Genomic DNA, 20,074 nt, shown 5'->3' with positions numbered 1-20,074 from the left:
TTCATTCTATTAGTTGGAATGTCATGTATCCCTCACTCTTACTACTACTTGAACTAGCTGATTAGGCAAAGCATATTCTAAAAAGTAGTGTGATTAAAAAATGATAAGATCAAGAAAACTAAACCTACATTAAAACATATCTAGATTTATGTTTGCAGTGGTAAAATGTGGAACCTACTGAAAGTTTGAGAACTAGAAATAACTTTATTAAACTGAAGTAGGATTCCAGAAGTTCTCTTATTTGTAATAGTTGCAGTCACAGAACTAATAGGCCAGCAAGCTTAGGAGCTATGCTTTGTTGGGTAGAGAAGTAAAAGCTAAATATACTTAGTGGCCTCATATTATAAAAAGCTACATTAAAGCCTACCCTTAGCAAGGCATTTTAGAAGACAACTTACCCTCAGGAATATTCAAATGAAGCATAACGTGGGCATTATGAAATGTTCACTCATCAATAGTTTGTTCACTCACTAAATACTCCTTGAAAGCTTTTAAGAAGCTGGCATTAGGGACATAATAGAATGGGTGATAATAAAACTGGAGTACATGGTGGTGAATGCTGTAAAAAAGGCATTGTGGGTAGAATGCTGGAAGAAAATGTGCTTGTATTTCCAGCAGCTTCAGTAAAGAGAAGAGTCTTAAATTAGGTAATGCTTATATTTTCTTTGTGGTGATATTAGGATGGATCCTTTCATAGAGAACTGAATCTCCCTATTTGGGGAAAAAATATATAGAAAATGCTGGGAAGAGAAGGGAAGAAGAAACAGTTGAATAGACTTGAATTTAAATACTCCCAGGGTTCTCAAACTATCTGACACTGAACATTACCAAGGGCATTTCAAAAACTGGAGTTGTTCAATGGAGAGCTGGAAATACATTACAGCTGCAGTGCTTAGTCTGCACCACAAGAGAAGCTTAAGATTCATGGTTTTCTTACAGGGAAGCAGTATGGTTTCTTCAGTATTCACGTAAGGTAACACGATCCTAGTAGCTGCCATCCAGTAAGTCTGTGTAATTGTATGTACAAATCATATGCACACACCCTTCTCACTGAAAAGATCCACCCTAAAATGAGCTAGCTTCAGAATGGGATGGATAGCACAATGTAACGTAAGCATTACCTAACCTGAAATGTGAAACTCCCTCTGCCAATTACTTGAAGACTCTGCAAATACAAGCTTTCTTCTGTAAACCACTTACAGAAATCCTTCAGCCTCTCATGTAATTTCCATGAGAATAAAAACTTACTGTCTGAACAGTAGTTCCCCCCTTCTCTGTGGGGGATCCATTCCAAGACCCCTCCGTGGATGCCTAAAACTGCCGATAGTACAGAACCCTTACTCTTTTCCTATACTCCTGTGATGAAGTTTAACTTACAAATTAGGCATGGTACAAGGTTAATAACATTAGTAAAATACAGTAATTGTAACAGTACACTGTAATGAAAGTTATATGGATGTGGTCACAAAATTTCTTACTGTACTGTAGCCATCTTCCTTGTGATGATGTGAGATGGTAAAATGCCTATGTGATGAAATGAAGTACGGTGAATGACGCAGGCATTGTGACATAGCGTTAGGCTACTACTGACCTGAAGCTAGGTCAGAAAGGGGATCATCTGCTTCTCGACCGCGGCTGACCGCAGGTTACTGAAAACTGTGGAAAGTGAGTAGTGAATAAGGGCCTGCTACCATAGTAACTCTAACTCAGGGCTAAATAACATCCCAGAATATTGAATTTGCTCCTGTTATTTATGCCAACAAAAAGATACATAAAAGAAGTTGTAAGAATTTATAAGACTGATAATTATCTCTGGGAAATGGAGTTAGATGATTAGAGGATGGCACTATAGGGTTTTTTTCTTTTTGTACCATGAGTTTATAATAAGCATATTGGACTCTTAATCACTATCATCAGACTAATATTAAAAGTTGTAAGTCCATTATGTCCCAGCTGACTACTCTTCAGGATAAAATCTAAAAACTTGAGTATGTAAGAAGGCCCTGTATGAGTTGGTTCGTTCTTTACTCAGCCATATCTCCTAATCATCCTATGATTTATCTTGATATACAGTTATTTTTTAAGTTACGGATATTTAAGTGTTACAATCTGTATTCTTAAGCAATGATACCAGTTCCTTCTTACCAAGGTAAGGTTCATTGTAATGGAGAAGTTAAGGGCTGTACACTGCTGATCTCATCAAACACAGGGGAGGAAGGATGCATCCATGTTTTGGCAAAAATAAACAGAAAATCTGATCTAAACGCCCAAGAAAAAGATCTCGACCAAGTTCTACTAACCAGAGATGTTCCTCTGGGAAAGCTGTTTGGTTAACTTAAATTCAGTGTTTGCATGAAAGAAACAAAGAGTGGTTTAATTCTGTGATGGAAAATACAGGAGAATGGGCCTGGGAAAGAGACTTTATTTTTTAATTTTTATCTTTTTTTCAAGAGAGGCTTTATTAAGAACAATAAGGAGAATATTGGGCACAGAGGTATCGGAAGAATTTTACATTGCTACTTTGCTAAGGAAATAAAACTATTTTCATAGAAGTCCTAAGTAGTGCCAAAACCAAAGATGGTGAAAGGCATTCTCAGCATTTTATGTCAAGAGATAAATATCCAAATAACCACCTGAAAGACTGTAAATGTCCCTGAGGAGAGGAATGGGGAAGGAGGGCAGAGAACCATTGTTTTTTAAAACAAGTTAACGGAATGGCTTTTGAAACATGTATGTGCAGTTTTGATAAGACAATTAGCTTATGGAGAAAGTGTTCTAATCAGAGACAAGCAAGTCTGTATTGGCTTCTGTGGTAAAACAGATGAAGCAGATACCCAACCTAGAATTAGTAGCAGGTGTTGGAAACCTCAAATGACAAGAGATTCAACTAAAAATTTCAATGTTATTAGACCAATGGCACCTTCCTTTACAGATAAGGAAATGGAGGCACAAGATTATACAGTTCACTAAGGATCAGAGCCAGTTACAGAAGGTGTGTTTTCCAGAGTTAGTCCAATTCTGGATAGAGCTGAGGGAAATTCAGGTGAGGCAAGAGAAGTTACTGTAGTTTGAAAACATGGCTGCAGTTATCTTTGTGTGTCTAATCCCTACCTGAGCTGGAAGCTTCTCTCTTGAATCTGGCCTGGCTTTGTGACTTGCTTTGTCCAAGACACTGTGGTGGAAGTGACAGTGAGCCAAACCACAGACAATAATAAAGTTTTAAGCCATGATGTCTTAAGGTGGTTGTCGCACAGCAATTGCTGATTTAGAGTTGTCATGTTTATATAAAAATCAGGTTACAATTGGTCACAAAATAATAAAAAGATTGGAGGTACAGTAAAACTCAAGATTTTATGTAGTTAGAAAAGACCTACGAGCCATTTAAAACAACTCCAAGAGGACACCTGTCTGATGCTGTTCCTGATCATCCAAAGACTGATGTCCAGGTGAGCTCACTGCTGACTTAGTGGGAGAACAAGTCTCCTAGGAATTAGAATCTTCAGGTTCAATTCAAGGACCTTAGGTATATGTGTCCAGAGGAGGCATCACATCCTCTGAGATGAGGGGTTTTGCTAGTTCTCAGTCCTTTAAAGATCCTTGTGAGTGGACAAAGGACGGAACAAAGGCTGATTCTTGTTCATTAGGGATCATCTTCAACCCTCATCAACATTTTATCTCAGTCTTTGGGATTGGAAACAGGTTACCAGGAACCTGCCACTTAAGATTCATTCTTTTGGACTGAGATTGAGGATTCAGAAAACCTAGTCTTTCTCTAAAACACTATAAAGACATGGCACAGAAGTGGATTGCTAGAAAACCTCAAATTATAAAAATGGAATGAAACCAAGTTCCTAAACTATCAAAACAACACACAAATATTTGTCCTCCAGTATGGCAACACATCTGGGCAGAAACCAAACGATTTAATTATAACTCTAATTCCAATTCAGGTGGTTGTAAAGAAAAATTTTAAGTCTGAACAGTGATTCATGTACAGATTTGCAGGTTTGCTTGGGTGAATGGGCCCACTATTCTTAGGACTTGCCAAATAGCTGTTAGATGCCTATATTTTGTGCCTGCATCTGTATATGAAGTGAGACTATAAAGTAGTGGCAAAAATGAACTTTAGTTTCAGTGCTTCGGATGTATCAAATATTTAGATGTATATGGGTGTGTGTACATACATACATCAATTATATATGTGTTCTTATATAATGTTTGTATATCAATTGGAGAGAGTACATACATCTGAGATTTGTAGATGATGTATACTTGGCCAAAGGTGGCTGCTTAACTCTGTTTTTTTTTGTGTTTGTTTTTAAGTATAAAAAGTTTGATACCATTAACTCTAGTTTTTCCCAGCTTCCAGTCTCAGTTATATACTTATTTCTTCCCTCCTCAGTCCCGTGATTTTTTTTTAAGTGATTAATATTTGAGGGAAGCCAACAGTCATTTATTATGACTGTTATTAGCCCGAAGTTAATAAAGTTTCAATTCACAGTTTTCCCAAACCAACCAATGTAAAAATTCACATTTTCCAGAGCTGAGTAATATAAGACTTTGTAGAAGTCACATGTAAAAAAATTACTGCAAAAGACCCAGAGGAAAAATGGAGAAAAGGCCAAAAATAAAATCAGGCATGGGGATCACTTTAAAAACTGCATATGCATTAGAATGAGTCTTAAAGGAGGCAGATGGGTATGAAGAAGCATTAAAAAGTCTCAACAGCTATAAATATATTTGTGGACTGAAGAATTTCATAGTTTAATCATAAACTTAAAATGCTATTCTAAAATAGACAAATTTCCTTAACTTTATAATGAAAGATTCCTACTAGCCAGAAACATCACCACCCAAAGGTCCTTTGGATATTAAATCCTTATGTTTTTATATCACATTATAGGACACAGAAAAAAGTATATTTGGGCTGCAAAAGGAATACTGCAGTAATATAGCTTGTAATTAAGAAGCATTTCTCATTTAGTAATTGAAAAGTATTTTAGTGTCTAAGGAAAATTTATCGTCCTATTTCTATATTGTCTATTTCTCAACTTTTTCTGTTAAACAAAAATACTTACCACAAAACACCATACAAAATGGTAAAACTGGATAGATAAACCTGAATTCTTTGTGGCTCAACATGCTATAATAAAAAAAGATATTAAGAGAAAATATTATTTTTCCATATTACATGATAGTTGGAGAAATAAATATATTGAAAATATAATCTAGTTTTCTAAATACTGAGACTGAATTTCATGATTCAGGATGTAGTCTCATTATATTTTAGTTATAAGGTGATGATATGTTAAAAGTAATCCTAATCCTAACATTTGATGTCAATGTGAAGTTGTAAAGTACAATTACATTCTAAAGAAGATTTCTATTACCAATCCAATTAAGTCATATTACTCAAAATTTGGAATGATATATATATACATTTTCATTAAAAAATGTAATTTCTCTGGTCCTTCAATACTCAAAATTGTGGTAGTTTCAGTTTTTAAAACCAAATACAGTTTTTCAACTTCTTAAAAATTGTATTCCTTGTGAAGCGAACTGTACATATCAGAAGTATTCGTTCTGAGCATCAACCTAATTATTACCTTTTCTGTCTGCTAAATAATCCCCACTAACAAATCATAGGAGTTTATACATTTGCAGAAGATAAACTGTTTATTTTTTTTTAAGAATTTAAATTCTTGGTAACATTAAAAAATTTAATGATTTGGACAAATAAAATCTTACCTATAAATTAGCAGTGTCCACAGCACAGTTACCAAAAGTATTCGGTACCTCTTTGGGGCCAGAAAGCAGCCATGAATAAAGAAGGGTAAGTGAGTACCCAAGACAGCCGGAAATCCTTGACTGAAGTACCAATGCCATGGATGAGAACCGTAAAATGTTCCCAAATTCTGCAGCACGTTAAATTTCAAAAAGTTATACTGAACCAAGGTCCACTGGCATAGTTGATAGAAAGAGAAATAGAAATGTATTAGTGCCAAGTATGAATCTTTGGGATTAGGGAATTTGGCAGAATCTTGAATGAACTCTAAAAACCAAATAATGCTTTAAATAATTTTGATTAATGACCACATGAAATCATTCATTTTAATGTTCTAAGTATAATGTGTTCTGCTAATATATAAAAAAAATCTAGGTTTCTGCAATTCAAGAAAGCATGAATAAACATGTATTTTAACAATGTAAATTACACATACAATAAGAGATAAGATCCTCAAAGATAGTTTTTTACATGAGTATGCATGTTACCCATGTTAAAAACTTTAGTACCTTATGATATCACACATTAAGATAAAGTTTTGAAAACATCACCTTTTGAATTATAGCACAAGATAACAGCAATAACAGCAGTTAACAGGAAATGCTCATGTCTGCCAGGCACTAGTGTAAGCATTTACATGCATTATCTCACCTAATCTTCAACTTTATAAAACAGGTACCAGTTATTTCTAGTTAAGGAAACTGGCAAGAAAGGTACATAACTTATCCAAGATCACATAGCTAATAATGAGGGCACTAGGTTTCAAATTGTGGTAATCTGATTCCAAAGCCCCTAAGTGACTTAAAATCAGGGAACTTAAAAACAACTATACACCGTTACCAACAGTCGTGACATTAAAATGTGAAATAAAATGCAAATAAAATGCTTGAAGAAGAGTATTCTGATTGTTTGAAGTTCTGGATGATTAACTTGAGGCCAATTAAAATTATTTAAAAATTTAATCTTTATTGTTACAAACCTGACTAAATTATGCAAACTTGACAACAATGCCATAAAATAGAATCATTTTAACTGCAACTAGGAATACGCAATTCTATTTTATGGAAAACAGCAAATTGAATGAAAGGCAAATGCCAATAGTTTTTTTTTTAACACATCCCTAATATTTTTAAAAAGTTATTTGCCTGTGTTCCCAAATACTCATTGATTAATAAGTCAGGTTGAGTTTTTAGTGTAATAAATGGTTAGATTAAGAATAGTTGTTAGCTTAATATATTTTAACTTACTTGACCAAAAAAAATACGATCAATTATCAGAGACAAAGTTAAAGTGACAAACCTGAAAAACAAAATAGAAGAGTGATTTACATTCTGAACTTACTTACTGAAAATTCAATATTGGCATACAGCTTTGAAAATGCTTGGCATCAAGAGTCACCGTAAAAATCCTTTACAGTTTTTCCAACTGAATATGCATTTACACATTGAAAGATCTTTCACTGATAGAAGCTGTATTTAAGGAAGTTTCTAAAAGTAATAAACACTGTATTATCGTTGCACAAAAAAAAAATTGGCAACTTAAAACTATGCACATTTAATACCTCATTGTTAATCATGGGTCAAGAATCCAAGTGGAACTGAGCTTGGTGTCTCTGGGTCAAAGCTTCTTCTGAATTGTTAAAATGTTGGCTGGTGCTAGAGTTTCATCTAAAGGCTTAACTGGTTCTGGTGGGGAAATCTCCTTCCAAGCTCACTCAACATGGCTGTTGGGAGGGCTCAGTCTTCCAAACATGACCTTTTCTTTTTTTTAAGACCACCTCCTGACATGGAGACTGGCATCCCCCAGGGTGAGCCAGCAAAGAGAGAGTAAGATGGGCATCTGACATAGATGCCACAGTCCTTTAATAACCCAATCTTGGAAGTGACATCCCTTCTGCCACATTTCTGTTTGTTAGAATTAAGTCAAAATGTCCAGCACCAGCTCAGGGGAGGGGAGGCAGAGGATACAAGAAAAAGGTGTGAATATCAAGATGATGGGATTAGTGGGAGCCATCTCAGAGGCTGCCTACCATAAACATGTACACAGAAAAGAACACTATAAGCCTTCATGAATCATCACTATATGGACACAGTTGTGTAACTGTCATATAGACCAGGATAGAGAGCATTAGCAGCACTTCAAAAGGCTCTTCTGTCTTTCCAACCAGTCAATCTCCACTCTCTTCCCAAAGGTGACCACAATCCTGACTTAGGATACTGTGGATGTTTTACCTTTTACTGAGTTTTACAAAAATGAAATCACACTGTAGACTCCTTTCCAGTTCCTTTCAATCATGTTTTTGAGATTTCACTACATTTTTTATACATTGCAGTAATTCATTCATTTATACTACTATATAGTATTCCACTGAATTAATATACCACAATGTATTTATTCTGTTGATGGACACTGCTTAACTTTTTTAGCTCTTATGAACAGTGCAATGAAAATTCTTCTATGCACCTTTTGTTTCCCATATATATATATATATATATATATATATATATATACACACACACACACACACACACACATTTCTGCCTAGTATATACCTAGGGTTGAATTACTGGGCCCCACAGTGTAAGTACAGTCAGTTTTAGCAAATTCTTACTGTTTTCCAAAGTGGTTATATCAATTTATATTCCTACAGGAATATATAAGGCCTCTATATCCTTTTAGGACATTTGGGTAGATGTATACTAGCATGTCATGGTGGGTTTAATTTACATTTCCTTGGTGGCTAATGAGGTGAGTACCTTTATACTTCTTAGCCATTTAAATATCTTTTGAAGTACCTGTTCAGGTCTTTTAATCAATTTTCTATTATCTTTTTCTTACAGATTTGTATGAGTTCTGTATATAATTGATAGAAGTTTTTTCTTGGTGTTGTGCTTTATACTGCAAATGTCTTCTGGTGTGAATCTTATAGATAAAAAGTCTTGAACTTTAATGTATTCAAGTGTATCTATCTTTTCCTTTATAGTTAATACTATATTCTATTTAGGAAATCTTTGCCAGCCTCAAGGTCATGAAGATATTCTATCATATCTTAAAGAAGTGCAACTCTTTTACCTTTACAGTAAGGTCTATAATTCCCTGGATTATTATTTATTTTTTTGCTGATGGTGGCAAGTAGGGGTCAATATTAATTTTTTTCCCATATAGATATTTAGCTAATTATATATTTATTAAAAAGACTATCCTCTCTCTACTCTATTACCTTATTGCTGTTATCATAAATGAGTGACTTTTTGTCTGGGCCTATTGCTGGACTGTTGTGTCCCACCATTCTATTTGTTTTACCTTGCACTGATTCTAAGTAGTCATAATTACTGTAACTTTGTAAGAAATCTTAATATCTTGTAGTGTAAGCCATCCAATATTTCTATGATTCTTTTAGTTAATATTGGTATTTTGCATTCAGCCTAAAATTTTTATTTTATTTTATTTTATTTTTTTCAGCCTAAAATTTTTAAATCAGCTTTATCAGTTCATACACTTACACACCCATACTGGGCTTTAATTGGAATTGCACTGAATATACATATCACAGTTTGGGGAGAGATGATATCTTTAAAATATTGAGTCTTCCATCCATGAACATGGTATATTCTTCCACTTATTAGGTCTTAATGTTTTGGAGCTTTCTGGTAGAGTTCTTGTGTATCTTTCATTATTTTATTCATAGACATCTGATTTTTTTGACACTACTGTAAATGATACTTATTTTCCTTTTAATTTTTTATTTTGACATAATTTCTGGGAAAAGTTATAAGAATACTATAAAGAATTCCCATATATCCTTCATCTAGATTTCCCGAATGTTAACATTTTACCGTATTTGCTTTATCCTTTTCTTTATCTTTATGCATTTTTTTTCTGAACTGCTTAATAAGTTGCAGACATCATTCACCATTATCCCTATACTTCAGTGGGTATTTCCTAAAAACAAGAAAATTCTCTTACATAAATCACAATCAGAACCAGGAAATATTAAATTTTCATGGCTATCTAATTTACACCTTGTTCAGATTCTGCCAATTGTCCCAATAATGTCCTTTATACAAAGATAAAGAAAACCTTGATTATTTGTTGTGTTCACTTGCATTTCTGTAGTCTCCTTTTAATCTAGAATATTTCCTTAATATTTCCTTGTCATTCATGACTGGCATCTTTGAAGAATAGGTATTTTCTAGAATGTACCTCAGTTTGGGTTTGGCTGATGCTTTCTCATAAATAGATTCAGATTATGTGTTATGGCAGTAATACCAAAGAAGTGAAAGGGTGTTTTCTTTGCTTCTGATCAGGAATCTCATTTTAGTGATCTGTCCAAATACTGGAAATGTTAACTTTGATCATTTTTTTCTTTTTAAAATTATCTACTTTTAAAAGATTTTTATTTTTAAGTAATCTCTTTACTCACTGTGGAGCTTGAACCCACAACCCTGAAATCAAGAGTTACATGCTTTGCTGTCTGAGCCAGCCAGGCACCTCTTAACTTTGATCCCTTGGTTAAAGGAGGTGTCTGTCAAGTTTCTCCATGGTAAAATTATTATTTTATCCTTTGTAATTATTTATTGTAATTAATAAATATTTTATGGGGAGACACATTGAGACTGTATAAATATTCTGTTATTTATTTCTTAAACTTTTACCCACTAGAAACAAACAAGGGGTAGTGGAAGGGGAGGTGGGCAGGGGGATGGGGTGACTAGGTGACAGGCACTGAGGGGGGCACTTGATGGGATGAGCACAGGTGTTAGTACTATATGTTGGCAAACTGAACTCCAATAAAAAAAAATACAAAAAAGAAAAAAAACCTTTTACCCACTAGTTTTAGCATCCAGATAAAAATCAATATTTGTATGTTGACTTTGTATCCAGTGAACATGGTGATCTTGCTTACTAATCATACTAGTTTATCTCTAGATTCTTTTGGATTTTCTACATACAATCATGCCACGTCATTTTATTTCTTCCTTTCCAACCATTTGTTGTTCTTGCCTTACTGCACCAGCTAGGACATCTACTAAATAGCAGTGGAAGTAATGGGCATACATGTATCATTCCAGACCTCAGGGAAAAGGGTTTCAGTGCTTTAACACTTAGTATGGATTTGCTATAACATTTTATAGAAATATCATATTAGTGAAGTCCCCTTATGTTACACATTTTCTAATGGTTGTTCCTCCTCTTGCATGAGTAGGCTTTTCATTTTATCATATGGCTTTTCTGTGTCTATTAAGATTGTTGTGGGCAGCCCGGGTGGCGCAGTGGTTTAGCACCACCTTCAGCCCAGGGCATGATCCTGGGGACCTGGGACTGAGTCCCACATCGGACTCCCTGTGAGGAGCCTGCTTCTCCCTATGCCTGTGTCTCTGCCTCTCTCTCTCTCTCTCTCTGTATGTGTGTGTCTCTCGTGAATAAATAAAATCTTTTTTTTAAAAAAAGATTCTTATGAATTTTCTCCTTTATTCTGTTATGTCATGAATCCTACTGACTGATTTAAAAATACTAAACCTACTTCACATTCCTGAACTAACATTAATCTTGGTTATGATGTATTATCCTTTTTTTTTTTTAAGAGAGAGCGTGTACACAAGTGGAGAAGGGAGGGGCAGAGGGAGAGAAAGAGAGAGAATCCTAAGCAGGCTCCACACCCAGCATGGGGCTGGATCTCACAACCCTGAGATCATGGGCCAAGCCAAAACCAAGAGTTGGATGCTTAACTGACTAAACCCCCCGGCACCCCATTCTCCTTTTTAATATATTGCTAGATTCAATTTAGTAAGATTTGTTTAAGAATTTTGCATTCATAGTCATGAGAGATACTGATTTATAATTGAATTCTCTTGTAATGTCTTTGTCAGATTTTGGAAGGGTATGGTATCTTCATTAAAGGAGCTGGGAAATGTTATTCTTTTCTATTCTGTGGAATTTATTTTATGTGGATTGCCATTTCTTCTTCCTTAAATATATGGTAGCATTTACCAGTGAAGCCATCTGAGCCTGGTGTTTCTTTGTTTAAAGTCCTTAATTACGGGATCCCTGGGTGGCGCAGCGGTTTGGCGCCTGCCTTTGGCCGGGGGCGCGATCCTGGAGACCCGGGATCGAATCCCACATCGGGCTCCCGGTGCATGGAGCCTGCTTCTCCCTCTGCCTGTATCTCTGCCTCTCTCTCTCTCTCTGTGACTATCATAAATAAATTAAAAAAAAAAATTAAAAAAAAAAAAAAAGAAATATTTAGGAAATGAAGTGTAAAAAGTTCTAAGTGAGAAAAATCAAAAGATCCCCATTTAAGCAAATTAAACTAATTATATTTAATCGCTATTATAAATATAAAAATATAAAATATAAATTTGTAAATAGTTTCCTTAGTCTGATAATTCTCATTGACATTAGAAGATACAATAATTGACAAGATGTAAAATCTTGTTCATAATCTGTAATTTATAGGTTATTGAAATTAATAGATGGATTGTAGCTATACTTACCCTATAGGTAAAAACTGGTGCAGAATAAGATTAAGCTTTTTTTGTTCTTGCCAGAAATGTCTGAAGACCAAAGGTATCCATGGAATGACTGCTGTGGGACGAATTATGAAGGCAAGTGCCACCAGGGAGGAGTACTTGACACTATAAACAAGGAAAATATGTCGTCAAGACAACTAGGAAATGAGTTTATAAATTTTCTATTATTTATGCTGTGATATAACTTTTTTAAAAAAATGAGAGCATTTCCATTTTGGTATAAATAGCTATGTGTACTAGGGTATGTTACTTATACTTTTTGGCTCTTAATTTTTCTCATCCATAAAAAGAGGTAATAACAAAGATCTTTTTCTATTCTAATATCCTAACTCTAGTATTTTAAATTTAGAAGTTATTCTATGTCTTAATGTTGGCCTTGTTTTTCCAGAAGGCATACTAACTTTTAGCCATACAACTGCCAATTGCTTTCCTGATGGAAAAAGATATCAAGTCTCTCCTAAGAAGATAAAAGAAAGTCACACAAAGCCATTTTCTAAGAAAAAATTAATGAATGCATTTAAGGAAATATTAGGATTATTTAAACAATACTGGGCTTCTGAATATATACGATTTTGTTTTGAAAGTAAGGTGCTAATTTTATCCAAATGAAATACCTATATGTATAATTGATAAAAAGCCTACCATACAAACCTCTAAGATCATGGATAGAAATGTGGATTTTTACTATTAGGACTTCTCTCAATAAATGGCTAAAGAACACTATAATAATTTATTTCCGAGGACTATGGACAGTAGATTATCACATGGGAATAGTGTTAGCTCTGCTAAAAATTGAAAGTACAAAAAATAAAACTTTGTGGTACCATTACATATCTACTAACTAATAAGGAGCTATAGAGAAATTTCTGATGTTGGTGAGGATGTTAAGAGAGGGGATTTCAAATTCAGATGCTTACAGAGACCACATAAGTAATAAAAATAAGTGATGTAGACCATAGAGGGAGGTTCAAATACTGTCGTGAAGGAATCCTGGTGCAAAATGTTGCGAAGCCTCTCATTTTTTCAAGAGACCCAGAAACCCAGATTTTATGTAAGATCTCCCAATTTTAAAACTTTGCCAAGTAATTTCCTCAAAAAAACAAAACAGGGACCCTCTTGTCCTAACTGAATCCAGGCAGCCAATCTAAGTCTGGCCAGTGTGAAACTATGTCCAAATAGTGATAATGACATTTAAAAGACCTAAGTCAGGGCAGCCTGGGTGGCTCAGTGGTTTAGCGCTGCCTTCAGCCCAGGGCGTGATCCTGGAGACCTGGGATCAAGTCCCGCGTCGGGCTTCCTCCATGGAGCCTGTTTCTCCCTCTGCCTATGTTTCTGCCTCTCTGTGTCTCTCATGAATAAGTAAAATCTTAAAAAAAAAAAAAAAAAAAAAAAAAAAAGGCCAAGGTCAGATTTTCTGAATTTGAATGTGAGAAAGTTGGACAATTGGGAGTGAGGACAGAAATGAAGACTAGCTAAGCCTTAAAATTAGACAACTAAAACAGATTAACAGACTGGGCTATTGACTTTTCCTCAAAACTACCTTGGATTCTACATAATTCATCCATTTCATTTATGTAGCTGAGATATTCTGTAATTTTCTTCCAGGCCTGGCCACAAGGTGCCTTTTTCTTATTTTTACTTTTAGCCTTATAAAAAAGCTCTCATCATATTAGTAAATTTAAGTGAATGCCTTTTCTTGCAGTCAGGAGTCTACTACAGAAATAATCTTATTTGATTCGATTTTCCCAATAACTCTTCTATATAGGAAGAATGGATAGTAGCTTCTTAACTAGACCAAATTATGGCTTTCTCCCTTTCAGTATATCCTAAATAAATACTGGCACTGCAAGAGAATTCTTTCTAAATATTTTATTATGTCATACTTTCAAAAGCTTTCAAGAGGTCCTTACTACCTACAGAAAAAAGTCCAAATTCTGGAGAAGGGCAAAGTCCCATTCCAGCCTCATCTCTTATTCTTCCCTTCTCCCATGCTTCCTACCATGGGAGGATGTATGGTAGGATGGACAACCTGGCCACAATAAAATGAAGCCCTTTTATAGCTGTTTGTTTGCTCATGTTGGTTGTTCCATTTGTTTTGTATTTGCATCCCCAGTTTATGTAAGCCCAAATCTGGTCCATATATTTAATTTATTTAAAAAATTGAAGTATAATCAATATACAGTATTGTTATTAGTTTCAAGTATACAGTATAGCGATTTGACATTTTATACATTACAAAATTCTCACCACAAAAAAAGGTGTTATGTTACCATACAAAGTTATTACAACATTATGGACTATATTCCCAATGCTATACTTTATATCCTCATGACCATTTATTTTATGAATGGAACTTTGTAACTCATAATCCCCTTCATTTGTTTTGCCTATCCATCCATTCCTCTTCCAATCTGGCAACCATCAGTTTGTTCCCTGTATTTGTGAGTCTGTTTATGTTGTTTATTCATTTGTTTTGTTTTTTAGATTCCACTTTTCAGTGAAATTATATGGTATTTATCATCCCTTGTCTGACTTCTTTCACTAATATCACTTATCTCAGTAATATCCTCTTGGTCCATCCATTGTTGTTACAGATGGTAAGATTTCATTCCTTTTATGGCAAGTAGCGTGCGCGCGTGCACACACACACCTTCTTTATCTGTTCATCTATTAATGGATACTTAGGTTCCTTCCATATCTTGTCTATTGTAAATAATGCTGCAGTAAATATAGGAGTGCTTATTAGTGTTTGCGTTTTCTTTGGATAAATACTCAGACATGGAATTCATGGATCACATCTATAATATTTCTATTTTTAGTTTTTGGAGGAACTTCCATACTGTTTTCCACAGAGGCTGTACTAATTTACATTCCTACCAATGGTGCATGAGGGTTCCCTTTTCTCCACATCCAAGCCAACACTTGTTATTTTTTGTCTGGTAATAGCCATTCTGACAAGTGTGAGATGATATCTTATTTTTCTTAAAGATTTTATTTATTTATTCATGATAGACACAGAGAGAGAGAGAGGGGCAGAGAGACAGGCAGAGGGAGAGAAGCAGGCTCCATCCCAGGAGCCTGACGCAGGACTTGATCCCGGGGCTCCAGGATCACGTCCTGGGCCAAAGGCAGGCGCTAAACCACTGAGCCACTCAGGGATCCCCCTCTTATTTTGGTTTTCATTTGCATTTCCCTGATGATTAGTTATGTTGAACATCTTTTCATATGTCTGTAGGCCATCTGTAAATTTTCTTTGGAAAAATGTCTACTTAGGTCTTCTGCCCATTTTTAAATTTACTTTTTAAAAATTGTATGTGTTCTTTATGTATTTTGGATATTAACCCTTTACAGGATATATCATTTGCAAATAAATACCTTCTTCCATTCAGTAGGTTGCCTTTTCATTTTGTTGGTGGGTTTTCCTTTCTGAGCTGTTCATAGACCCAATAGTTTGTTTTTGATTTTGTTGCCCGTGCCTGGGGAGATAGATCTAAAAAAATGTTTCTAAAACTGACATCCAAAGAGTTTACCACTTCTTTTCTTTTAGGAGTTTTATGGTTTCAGGTCTTACATTTTAAGTTTATATTTTGTATATGGGTTGATAAAGTTGTCAAGTTTCAGTCTTTTCCATGTAACTATCCAGTTTTCCCAACACCATTTTTTGAAAAGACTGCCTTTTCCCTGTTATATATTCTTGCCAAGCTTTGTTGTGGATTAATTAACCATACAACTGTGGGTTTAGGGGCATGTGGGTGGCTCAGTCAGTTCAGTTAAGCATCTGCCTTCAGCTCAGGTCATGATCTCAGGGTCCTGGGATCAAGCCCCATGTTGGGCTTGCTGCTCAGCAGGGAGCCTGCTTTTCCCTTTCCCTCCACCCCTATCCTCTGCTCATGCATACTCCATCTCTCAAATAAAAAATATAAAAATCTTGAAAAAAAAAGTGTGGGTTATATTTGGGCTATTTTGTGCCATTGATCTATAGGTTTATTTTACTGTCAGAACCATACTTTTTTGATTACTATATCTTTGTAGTATAATCTGAGATCTGGGAGTGTGATACTTCCTGCTTTGTTCTGTTTCAAGATGGTTTTGGCTATTCAGGGGTTTTTGTTTGTTTGTTTTTGTGGTTCCAAACAAAGTTTAGGATTATCTTTTACTTCTGAGAAAAATGCTATTAGTACATTAATAGAGACTGCACTGAATCTCTAGATTGCTTTGGGTAATATGGACATTTTAACAATATTAATTTTCCAATCCATGAATATGGTGTATCTTTCCATTTACTTGCATCATTTTCAATTTCTTTCATTAATGTCTTAGAGTTTTAAGAGCACAGGTCTTTGGTTAAATTTATCTTTAGGTATTTTTTAATGCAGTTATAAATGGGATAGTTCTTCTAGTTTCTCTTTCTGCTACTTTTCTAGTAGTGTATAGAAACAACAGATTTCTGTATATTCATTTTGTATCCTGTAACTTTATTAAATTTATTAGTTCTAATATTTTTTTGGTGGAGACTTTACAGTTTTCAATATGTAGTATGTTAGCTGCAATAATGAGTTTTACCTCTTTCTAACCAATTTGGATGCCTTTTCTTTTTCTGGTCTGATTACTGTTGCTAAGACTTCCAATACTATGTGGAATAACAGTGGTGAGAGTGAGCATCCTTGTTCCTGACTTTAGATAAAAAGCTTCAAGCTTTTCACTATTGAGTATGGTTATTACCTGTGGGTTTCTCATATATGGGCTTTATTATGTTGAGGTATATTCATGTATTGTATATTATACAGAATGAATAAATGGATGTTGAATTTTGTCAAATGCTTCTTCTGCATCTATTGAGATAATCATATGATTTTTAACCTTCATTTTATTAATGTGGTACATCATGTTAATTTGCAAATAATGATCCCTGCATTTCTGGAATTCCACTTGATTGTGGTGAATGATACCTTTATTATATTGTTGAATTCAGTTTGTGGTATTTTGTTGAAGAATTTGAATCTCTCTTCATTAGAAATACTGGCCTATAATTTTGCTTTTTGTTTTTGTTTTTTGGTATATCAGGGTAATGCTGGCCTCATAATGAATGAATTTAGAAGAGTTCCTTCCTCTTTAATTTTTTTGAAATTAACTCTTCTTTAAAAGTTTTGTAGAATTCATCTGTGAAGCTATCTGATCTTGGGCTTTTGGGGGGAGTTTTTTGACTACTGATTCAATTTTATTACTAGTGATCAGTCTGTTCAGATTTTGTTTCTTCCTGATTCAGTCTTAAAAGATTATGTTTCTAAATTTATCCATTTCTTCTAGGTTGTCCCACTTGTCAGAATATAATTTTTTGTAATAGTCTTTTATAATCCTTTTTTATTTCTATGGTGTTGGCTGTAACTTCTCCTGTTCCATTTCTGATTTAAGTCCTTTTTTTTTCTTTGAGCCTGGCTAAAGGTTTTAAACATTGTTTATCTTTTTAAAGAATCAGTTGTTAGTTTCACTGATCATTTCTAATTTTTTGTCCCTATTCCATTGTGATCTTTATTATTTTCTTCTGCTAACTGGGTCTTTGTTCTTTTTCTACTAAATTTAGATTAGGTTAGATTGTTTGGAACTATTCTTATTTCTTGAGGTAGGCCTGTTTTGTTATAAACTTCTTAGAACTGCTTCTGTTGCATCCTAAGGATTTTGGAATATTGTATTTCTATTGTAATTTGTCTCAAGGTATTTTTGGATTCTCTTTGATTTTTGTTGACCTATTGCTTGTTTAGTAGCATGTTTTGGGCCTTCATTTTTTTACAGGTTTTTTTTTTTTTTTTAATTGCAATTGATTTCTAGTGTCATACTGTTGTCAGAAAAGATGTTAAGCATCTGCTTTCAGCTCAGGTCATGATCCCAGAGTCCTGGGATCTAGTCCCTAGTTGGGCTTCCAGCTCAGCAAGAAGCTTCCTCCCCACTCATGCTCTTACAATCTTTATCACTATCTTTCTCTGTCAAATAAATAAATAAAATCCTTAAAAAAAAAAAAGATGCTTGATAAGATTTCAATCTTCTTAAATTTATTGAGACTTATTTCTGGCCCAACGTGATCTCTTTTAGAGAATGTTCCATGTGTACTTCAAAAAAATGTGCATTCTGCTGTTTGGGAATGAAATATTCTATGTTAAGCCAATCTGGTTTAATGTGTCGTTAAAACTACTGTTTCCTTATTTCCTGTCTGGACTAATTATCCATTGTCGCTAGTGGGGCCTTAAAGTCTCCTCCTACTACTGTATTTCTCCTTTTAGGTCTGTTAATAATTTGCTTTATATATTTAAATGCTGCTATGTTGGATACATAAATATTTACAATTATAGCCTCTTGTTAGCTTGATCCCTTTATCACTATTAATGCCCTTCTTTGTCTTTTATTATAGTCTTTGTATTAAGGTCTATTTTTGTCCAGGTATTACCACCCTCATATTTTCTTTCACTTCCATTTGCATGGAATATCTGTGTTCATTCCTTCACTTTCAGTATGTTTTTTCGGTCTGAAGCGAGTCTCTTCTATGCAGCACACAGATGAGAGTTTTGTTTCCTTTTTTAAATCCATCCAGTCATTTCATGTCTTTTGGCTGGAGCACTTAGTTCATTTACATTTAATGTAATCATTGATAGGTGTGTACTTATTGTTATTTTGTTAACTGTTTTCTATTTGGATTTATTTATTTATTTAGATGAAATTTTAAACTGAGAATATCTCCCCCCCCTTTATCTTTTTTAAATTAAATTCAATTAATTAACAATGTATTATTCATTCCAGAGATAGAGATCAGTGATTTATCTGTTTGTTTTTGTAGTTCTGTTTTTTTCCTCTTCTCTTGCTCTCTTCTCTTGTGATTTCATGACTTTCATAATGTTATGCTTGGGTTCCTTTCTGTTTGTTTTTTTTTTGTGTGTGTGTGTGTGTGTGTGTTACGGGTTTTTACTGCCATGAGATTCATTCTAAAAGCACAGTACATTATCGTTTCATTATGTATTTGATATTATATTTTTTATATTTTTATTTTCTCATTATAGATATAATTGATTTTACTAATTTTGTCTTTTAATTTTTATACTAGCTTGAAGTGATTTATCTATTTTTTACTGTATTTTGTTTTTGCCAGTAAAATTCTTCTTTCATAATTTTTAAGAATTTTCTGCTTAGAAGATTTCCTTTCACATTTTTTGTAAGACTGGTATAGTGGTAATGAACTCCTTTAAACTTTTGTTTGGAAAACTTTTTATCTCGCCTTTAATTCTTGCTGGGTAGAGCATTCTTGGTTGTAGTTTTTTTCATTTCAGCACTTTGAACATACTTCACACTAGTGTCTTCTGGCCTGCAAAGCTTCTGCTGAAAAATCAGCTAATATGGGTGTATGGGTGTCTTGTTGCATATAACTAGTTGCTTTTCTCTTGCTGTTTTTAAGATTCTCTCTTTACCTTTGGACATCTTAATTATTATATGTCTTATTTCAGAACTCTTGGTTCATCTTGTTTGGGGTTCTCTTGTGCTTCCTGGACCCGGATGTCAGTTTCCTTCCCCAGGTCAGGGAAGTTTTCAGCTATTTTCTCTTCAAATAAGTTTTCTATCCCTTTCTCTCTCTTCTTCTAGGACCCCTATAATGTGAATGTTAGTCTGCTTAATGTTCTAGAAGTCCCTTACCCTATCCTCATTTTAAGAAATTCTTTTCCTTTTCTGTTTCGATGATTTCCACCACCCTGTCTTCCATATTGCTGTTCTGCATCTT

General features: G+C 34.3%; 1 protein-coding gene across 1 annotated transcript in view; it reads right to left on the bottom strand.

The window, feature by feature from the left end:
* PIGB (phosphatidylinositol glycan anchor biosynthesis class B) overlaps positions 1–20,074 on the bottom strand; it is a 35,509-nt gene that overhangs the window by 4,978 nt on the left and 10,457 nt on the right. Inside the window, exons 6-9 of the mRNA XM_072738586.1 lie at positions 12,280–12,420; positions 7,033–7,084; positions 5,749–5,960; positions 5,079–5,143 (exon numbers count right to left, since the gene is read on the bottom strand). Coding sequence (XP_072594687.1) covers positions 5,079–5,143; positions 5,749–5,960; positions 7,033–7,084; positions 12,280–12,420 — 470 coding nt within the window. The remainder of the gene's footprint in view (positions 1–5,078; positions 5,144–5,748; positions 5,961–7,032; positions 7,085–12,279; positions 12,421–20,074) is intronic.

Source organism: Vulpes vulpes, chromosome 15 (assembly GCF_048418805.1).
Source record: "Vulpes vulpes isolate BD-2025 chromosome 15, VulVul3, whole genome shotgun sequence".
Lineage (NCBI taxonomy): Eukaryota > Metazoa > Chordata > Mammalia > Carnivora > Canidae > Vulpes > Vulpes vulpes.
This window is presented reverse-complemented; position numbering and strand designations above follow the sequence as displayed.